Here is an 8,922-nt window from a genome sequence, read left to right as displayed (position 1 = left end):
GGGAACACAAGCAGGGGGAGTGGGAGAGGAAGAAGCAGGCTCATAGTGGAGGAGCCTGATGTGGGGCTCGATCCCACACCACCAGGATCACGCCCTGAGCCAAAGGCAGACGCTTAACCGCTGAGCCACCCAGGCGCCCCTACATAGATTTTTTAACAAGTATATACCTAGTGATTCCTTAAAATGACCCCCAAAATAGTTAATACACACTAATTTAAAGATCGATACTACTTCCACATGTTAATTTCTTTTAGAGATTTTATTATTTTTGAGAGAACGCGCCTGAGCGGGCAGAGGGGCTGAGGGAGAAGCAGACTCCCTGCTGAGCAGGGAGCCCCAATGCAGGACTCAATCTCAGGACCCTGGGATCATGACCCGAGCCAAAGGCAGACGCTTAACCGTCTGAGCCCCAGGTGCACTCCACATGTTAATTTTTATAATCCAGAATTAATACTACATTATGTTTAACGCAATTAATTAAGCTAAGAGCTATTTACTGATTCAATGCAAATTTCTTCTTAAACTGGAAACCACTTGTGAGAAAGGAAGCGAACATCCCCTGACCTGCTCTGTTCTTAGCCAGACCTAGGTCTGGGTAGTTGATTGGGCTCTGGAGTCAGAAAAACCTGGGCCAATAGAGGTGTATCTTCAGGCAAGTCACTTAACTGACCCCAAATACTCTTCTGCCCTTAGAATAGGAACACTAATATCTACATCATGTAGGTCTGAATGTACAGTAGTTTAGGTAAATCACTGAGCAAGTGCCCCTTGGTTACCATTCCCTCTGGAGGGGTGAGGTGGGCAAGAGGACTAAGCCTCTGAGAACGGGAACCATGAGTGCCTGCGTGGGGTGACAGTGGTGCCTATAGTAGATATGAGCTATTACGATCTTTTTTCCAAGAAGTGATTTGTCTTCTTATAGATTATAGTTTGTGAATGTGTATTTTTCTGTTATAGGGACTAGCAGTGTTACAAGGGACCCTTTTTTTTTTTTTTCAGAAAAATACCTCAGAGAAAGAAGTTCATTTAAGTGCATAGTAGTTTTAGTCCTGGGGAAACTCACAGAGTGTTTCTTCTCTCTCATACCAACTCCTGGGAAAGTGTTATGGAGGAGACAGTAGCCAGCCTAAGAAATAAAATGGACACGCTCAGGAGAAGGAAAGGTGTTACAAAAACCAAAGATGATACTGAAGTTTTTGCTTTATCTCTCTACATCCTACATTTAAGCATGATGTTAATCATCATATGAACTGGACAGATGTAACATAGACTTGGTCTGTAGATTTATTTCCAATAATTTAAACACCAAGAGAAAGAGCTCCATAGTTAGTTGGTACATTGAAAGTAATGTTATAAAAAAATCTTTATTTTTCTCATCACAGATGTTAAACATGTTCACCATGGAAATTTTGGAACAGAGATAAGAGCATATAAAGAAAGTAAGAATCCACTGTTATCCTTTCACTGGTAACTGTGTCGTGTATAGCTCTCCATAATTTTTTCAATGTATATAAACATATTACTTCACAAAATTGGGATTCGATTTTAAATACCTAAACTGTAAAGAAAATAGCATCTTAGTTTTTTGCGTATGAGGTTGTTTTGTGATTATCCAACATTTCTGAACTCTGAGGGTCATTCAGAATTGCACATAGATACACACTGGTCTACCTGCCCAGAGTTCTAAAGGGTTCTAAAGGCTACCTTCATGCAGCTGTCCACAAAAGATCAAAGGGAGGGGCACCCAGGTGGCTCAGTTGGTTAAGCGTCTGACTCTCGATTTTGTCTCAGGTCATGGTCTCAGGATTGTGAAATCGAGCTCCATGTTGAGCTCCTCACTCAGTGTGGAATCTGCTTGAGATTCTTTCTCCCTCTCCCCCGGCCCCTACCCCCTCCTCTCTCTCTCTCTCTCTCTTAAAAAAAAGATCAATGGGAAATATATCAGAGGTCAAATTAAGGGCTCCTTCTTTTATAGAAGAAAAAACTTTTAGTTAATGCTTTTTCCAACAGTGAAGACTTTTATTTGTCAGTAGACTGTAAGTTCAGGAATCTTGTTTTATCTCCTTAATCCTTGCACATGCCTGGTATGTAATATGAATCGAATTATTAAAATATTTGAGTAGAGAAATAAACCAGAGTTAAATCTAACAATCTGGATGGTGAACCAACCAGAATACTGAAACACTGAGCAGTTTCAAGAAGGAAAATTACCAACAGGTAAAAATCTTAGCATGAGGTTTCTTCATTACAACTGCGATGGAACTTTGAAGAGCATTATGTCAAGTACATTGTCTAGGTTTTTGACACTAGGTGTGTTTCCTTTCTACTTCATATGAGTATACTGTCTCCAGGTACGCAGAATAGATATCTGATATTAGGTATACAGTAGTGGCTACTTAACAACTCACTAGCAATTTAAAACAAATACATTTTGGGAGGCCAGTGTATTGCTCTTGAGTTAATTCTTTCTGACCGTTCTTTCCTATTCCATTAATTTTGTCCCCTCCTGCTGGATTAATTCATTCTTTCAACAAATATTTATTGAGTGCCTACTAGATGCCAGGCACTACTCCGAGTGCTGGAGATATAATAGGGAACTAGATCTATTAAATTCTCCACCTTCGTGGAGGGGAAGACACACAATAAAAAATAAGCAAATGTATCATAATGATTTTAGGTATTGATAAGCGCTATGAAGAAAATAAGAGCAGAGCACAACGGAAGAGAGTGGCTCTCCTCCCATTTAGTGCCGCCCTGGATGGGTCAGGTGCACTTGGCAGGCCCAGGAAACGCAGTGCACCTCCAGCCTATTGAATGGGCTGTGGCACCTAATGCTAGACCTTTCGGGAACAACACCCTCTATGCCGAAGGGCTTTCTGGCCAAAGCTGCCCTGTGGTGACAAGCACACAGAGCAGAGAAGACCATATCCTTAAACTGCAGGTTACATAACAACTCTGCCTGCTTCTTTGAAGACATTGAACTCATCAGAAGATACCAGCTATCACTGAAGATTGTATGTAAGAAGTACATTATCAGCCAAACTAGATGTAGGGTGTCCATGGTGGGTTGTAACAAATATGTTGCATGGATTAGAAAATGATCACAACGGGAAAGACGCAAAGTAGGCTGTATTTGTTTATGCTGTTCACATTCAGATCAAACACGGAGACCAGACTTGGAAACTCCCTGAGCTGACAAAACCAGTTTAGTCTTAGAAGCAAAGTTTGATTTAGCTTGTTTTGCAAGACGAGTGAGGCTAACTTGACCCAGGTACTTCTTGCTCAGACCTCTGAAAATCATAAGCAAAACTTAAATTTTTTCCCCAAAATTGATAGAAGGTGATCACTAACCAATTCCCTTTCATTGAAGAAAATTCTAGTATTGTAACCAATCACTGTGAAGAGTACCCAGTCCCTGCCTCCACACTGTATAAGCTATTGCCTAACATATGCCTCCGAGCTTCATTCTGTGTTTTGGACTGAGTGTCCCTGGTTTGCAAACAATCTTTTGGATGTGTGCACAATACCCTTTTACTGATTACTACTTTTCCGATTCATCGGTTTTACTTCTGTTTTTTTCTGAACTTTTAACATTCAGCTTCTCTTTTAAATATTTTTCACATAAACAGACTGCTTTTTAGGGCCCTGAGTTTTATTCAGTCCTCTAAACTCGGGCTCATCTCTGAAGTTAAAAAAAAAATATCAGTAATAAATGTAGGATCAAGGATTTAAAAATATCCCAACATGCCACGCGTTGCTTCCAGAGTAGGTCTGCTGTACTATTCCAGCCCTAGTGAGTAATTAATGCCTTGAACGATTCCAATCACCACGGGTTGCCAGGCCACCAAATAACGAAGCCAATCAAGGATTTGTCCATACAGAAAGTGTGTGCGCTCCCAGCTAAATGGCAGTCAAGGAGGTTGCTCTCTATACAGTCAAGTAGCCGAAATATTCATAAATCTCATTTGCAAATATAATAAGCAATGCGGTGAGTGGGCATTTCCTTTCTTGTTAATTCCATGTGCTCATTTAAAAGCCCCTTCTGTGATTTTTATAGCATTTGGTTGTCATTGTTATTTACACTACACCGAATTTCCAAAAGTGAATCAAAACAGTTTAGAATAAAATCCCAGACTATGAAACAAGAACTAAAGGCATGGGTCACTACTGAAAGACAGCAGAAAAGGGAAATGACTACACGGGGAAAGCAAGGATCATGGAAGCTTTTTAAGTGAGCCAAGACAGCCTCGGGCTTTCCTGTAGCTGGCTCATCAGAGCGATTGCATTGTGTATTCAAAAGAAAAAAACGTCATGGATAAGATATGCTTTTTCCTGATTTCTTTGATAAATTGTGCTAAGGGGACATAATTAATTTGTAAATCTCTGATAGCAATGTTATACACATAAAGGCAAATATTCCCCAAGTAGCTTTTTTTTTTTTTTACTGAGTCTTAATAAAAAGAGTACATGTAATATTCAAAAGTTCACTCTCTCAAGACTCTATAGAATAACACTCTACGGAGTAACAAATTGTCCTTTGTTATTTACATGATCATTTATGGTGACACTTAGGATCACATTATCACCAATTTTATAACAAAGATGCACATATTTTTGTTTCATAAGGTGTTAACTCAAAGTGGTTCTGGACTCGGTCTCCCCATATTAGAAGGGAACTTCAGGGAGAGTGCATGAAAAGGAGGGAGGGGGAAGCGTCACACACCTTTAGCCCTGGTTATGCTTGAGTTGGACTGACTCCCTGAGAAAGCTCAGGCCTGGAGATCAGCTGGGGGCTGCACAGGTGCTCTCTGTTGCCGTGGCCCTAAGACATAGAGACCCGTGGTGTGGCTTCCTCTGCTGCCCTAATGGCAAATCTTTCCTTGATCTGCAGTTCTCAGGAATGGGGGCATTGCTGCCAGGAGCCATTGTCAGACACCCGTATATTCAGGGTTGGTGAAGAGTAGGGGGAGCGGGGAACAAGGGAGGTGTCTCCTTTAGCACTGTAAAATGTAGCTGACCAGTACAGAAGGTAAAGAAAGGCTGGCAGTCTCTTAGGAGAAGAAAGAGTACTTGGCAGGTTGATGCCAACCTCTCAATGTTTTCTCCTTAAGGTCAGGATATGTTTTAATCCCATTTACACCCTCCCCCACCCCCCGGATGAGATATATTATGGTCTTGGGCCAGTGGGGTTGAGGAGTTAAGTCTGTAGTCAGCTCTGGATGGGGCCATTGAGGCTTCCCGTGGCCTCAGTTGGAGAACCTTGGTGTCTATAAAAATCCTAGTTGTTGCCATAAGCTGTCTGTAGGTCCTCATTTTCTTTCAATATTATTATCCCTAGGGTTTGGCCCAAGACAAGATGAGGCATGGCAAGGAATTTAAAAGGCCAAAATACAGGAGGTAAAAAATCCTCTGTCTGGAAATAAAAAAAAATAATAATAATAAAATTTAATACACCTTAAAATTTTTTTTCTATACTCTAGTTCACATTTGGGGCTTTTAAAATTTCAATTCCATGGGCACCTGGGTGGCTCAGTCGATTAAGCATCTGTCTTTGGCTCAGGTCATAATCCCGAGGTCCTGGGATTGAGTCCTGCCTCGAGGTCCCTGCTCAGTGGGGAGTCTGCTTCTCCCTCTCCCTCTACTCCTCCCCTCCAACCACCCCACCTGGTATGCATGCTCTCTCTCTCTCTCAAATAAACAAATAAATAACAAATCTTTTTAAAAATTTCATTTCAATTCCAGCCTATATATTTGTCTGCCCACCCACTCATCCCATCCACCTGTCATCCATCTATCTGCCTGCCTATCCATCCATCAATCCATCCATCCGTTATCTATTATATATCTTTCATCTATCTATCTAATCCTTCCGTATATTTACCTATCTCTTGCAATATCCCATCACATTTCCACTAAAGCATTTATATATATGGAATATGAAGTGTAGACTGTATCTTTTCTGGCATTAAAGTCCCTAGCCATAGGAGTAATATGGGCCCAGGGGAGAAAAGAGACCAGGAAGTCAGTTTGAAATAAATGGCTACGGAAAACAAATTTTTTCTGCAAAAACTGTAACGAAGAAAATGAAAATTCAGATTGGAGAATGCATTACCGGGAACATTTAAGATAATACTTTGAACTTTTTTTAAAAAAAGGATACGGGTTACTGATCATCCTCTTCAAATCAACCTTCTCTTTGCAGTAAGGGCAAGTCTGCTTTTTACCAACTATACACCAACCTCGGATGCAGAATTCGTGAAAGCTTAGGCATCTTGTTAGGGAAGTTTCTAGATATTAAAGGGCAAGGTCTGTTTCACGATGGTGTAATGGAAATGACCCCAGCTACGGGGAGGAAGTAGAGAGTGAGAATGGCTGTCAGTCATGACTTGATTGTGCACATCACTATGTCAGGAAGATTCTGTAGGACGACGGAACCCCCAAGGACTGGGAGCTGGAGTCAGAGCTGCCATAGCTTTAGGATCTTGACGAGTCTACGCAGATCCTTGGCTTTAGTTGTTCTTCTTGCTTCACTTGATCCTCCCAAGATTTACAGTAGATAAAGGATAGGAAAGTGCTTTTTTATAGCAATATTTTATGTAAATGCATCATGGCATTTCTCTGCCTCGCCGGCTGTGCGTTTCTCACGCAGTTACCATAGCATTTCCCTATTCTACTTGCTGTGAATTACTCATTACCTACTATGTCTTAGGCTCTTAGACAAGCTTCAGTTATTTGTAGTCATAAACCGCAGTTATTTTTAATAGACTATAAACCTAATAAAATTCTGAAAATCTAGGCATTGACAGATTCATTTGTATATGCATATGTATCTCCTTGTCTGGAGAGTTTGGTCCTTTGCTCATAAAGTTGAGAGGGCACCCTACGGTTTCCCCCAGCATTAGGGGATTGCCCCTATTAGAGCTCGTATCACAGTGTATCATGACATTCCATGCGCACACACGTCTCTCCTGGACCACTGGCTACCTGGGAGACCAGGTCTCATTCTTCTCTGTCCTCAGCACCTTAAGCAGTGCCTAAGGGGCTATTTATTAAATAAATATTTGAATGAATCACTTGAAACCCATTACTTTTGCAAATATATTTTATCGGGCTCCACAACATTGTAGATTTGAGCAAAGTGATTAAAAGTAATGAGATCCATCCTACTGGTCCACCCTCCTGGTTTATTGATTTCTACAGTTGTTGATCCCAGTGTGGCTTTCTGGGTCCAGATCACACGATTTTCTGCCTAGCCTGCTGTCATCCATGTGAACAGCAATGATGTGGAAGTGTCCTTAACAAACGGAGGATTGTGAAGTGTAGACAAGTCAAGGCCATGCATGTATATAAGTCCTCAGCATAGATCTGTATGCAACTAAGTGTTTCCACTATTTTATGTGCTCGGAATTGCGTCATTTTTGCAATAGGCTTGGATTAACATAAAGTGGTGTATTACAACAAAAATTTTAAACCAAAGCCTTTACAGCCCTTTATTCAAAAGGGCTGGAGTACGGCCTCATCTTCTAGATAGGTATAGAGGTCAGGGGTCATGGAGGTAGCATAGAAATGTCCACCTCCTCTTTAATATTCTGTCTCATCTTCAAAATCTCAATGCTGAAAGTCTCCAAGCTAGCAGCAGTGGTGCAGAGCAATATTCAAAATTCCTTCCCCTGCCCCACCTTGTTAATATGAGTCATGTTTGTCCACTCCTTGCTCATATGGCTCATGCTAAAGTGGGCCATTAATAATACTTCCTGCAAAGCAAATTTAAGGGTGACTACATGTTAGATTACATATGCACACATGTACCACAATCCCTAAGTGCTTTTAAAGGTGGAGAGAGAAAATATTTCCACTTGCAAATGGCAGAAGGGGCTCTGGTCCAACATTTGAAAAGTAAATCACATTTAAAACTAGGGCCAGATTTGGAAAATTTCTTCCAAAGAAAGATAGTTTTTTTGGGAGAAAGGTATCACACTGAAAACCCACTATAGAATTCCATATGGGATATCTTTATGTTGCTTATCTTAAAATAGCAAGGCTTAAATGTTGGAGTAAGGGGTCCTACTACATTTCAGATGCATTTAGTCCATTTTTTAGCTCTCAGGACTGAATCAATGGAATCTGTCCAGATTAAATAGAACTGAATCATAGGCATTGTGCATCTAGAGTATTACTGAGTTAGGTGGGCTTCAGAGGTGAAAGACAGATGGCTTAACCACCTCATAATGCCAGAGCTTTGAACTGAGTGTGGACTAATATTATCAGATTGATATTTACTATAAAATAAAGATAAATGATACCTTCTTTCCCCCTGTGTTTAGAAAAGAATTAAAATACGATTGTCTGCCAACCCAAACACGACTTTGGTCTCCAGAGTTATATGCCGGGGCAGCACGGGCTGGTTTGCTCGGGGCTCTTGATCCCAGTATCTTCCCACATATCGAGGTGTTCCTCCACAGTTAGTGGAATTCCCAAAGAATGCTAGTTTCCAGGCAGAGGTTTGTCTGGTTCCTAACACCTAACGATCCACCAGCCATTCGGGGCAGAACTCACAGGCAGAGGAGCCAAATGGTCCGAGAACTGGGTGCTCAAGGTCTGGTCCCTCCTTCTGTAATCAAAGATGTCCTGCTGCCTATGGCACTGTCCTCTTTCCAAGACCAAAGTGGACACTTGGCTGCCCCCACTACCCCACTGTTGACGCAAGCAGGTTCCTGGGATTATTTCCAGCCGGAGCACACTGTGTTGGGTTCAGTCCCGTGAGACTCCACCTGGATAGTCCTGAGTTCCTCCCTGCACCCGAGACTCCACTTTTTTTCACCCCCACACCCCTCTCTTCCTGGTTCTCCTCGGCTGTCTGTTTACTTACAGCTTTGCCAACTTTCCCAGCCAGCGTCTCGGGCACGCACTGCAGCTTTTCTG

General features: G+C 41.6%; 1 protein-coding gene across 11 annotated transcripts in view; it reads right to left on the bottom strand.

The window, feature by feature from the left end:
* Positions 1-8,922, bottom strand: part of RNF175 (ring finger protein 175) — a 63,893-nt gene that overhangs the window by 13,166 nt on the left and 41,805 nt on the right. For 5 of the 11 annotated variants that reach the window (XM_034661493.1, XM_034661497.1, XM_019809010.2 and 2 more), the window contains exons 8-9: positions 6,161-6,262; positions 3,376-3,900 (exon numbers count right to left, since the gene is read on the bottom strand). The exons of 3 other annotated variants lie outside the window; for them this stretch is intronic. In XM_034661493.1, coding sequence (XP_034517384.1) covers positions 3,780-3,900; positions 6,161-6,262 — 223 coding nt within the window. In that variant the 3' untranslated portion in view covers positions 3,376-3,779. Of the gene's footprint in view, positions 1-3,375; positions 3,901-6,160; positions 6,263-8,922 lie in introns of those variants that run through there. 3 more of the 11 variants (XM_034661498.1, XM_034661495.1, XR_004625817.1) reach the window with 2 other exon arrangements.

The sequence above is a fragment of the Ailuropoda melanoleuca genome, chromosome 5, assembly GCF_002007445.2.
Source record: "Ailuropoda melanoleuca isolate Jingjing chromosome 5, ASM200744v2, whole genome shotgun sequence".
Taxonomy (NCBI): Eukaryota; Metazoa; Chordata; class Mammalia; order Carnivora; family Ursidae; genus Ailuropoda; species Ailuropoda melanoleuca.
Note: the sequence above shows the minus strand (reverse complement) of the source record. Positions and strands in the feature narration are given on the sequence as shown.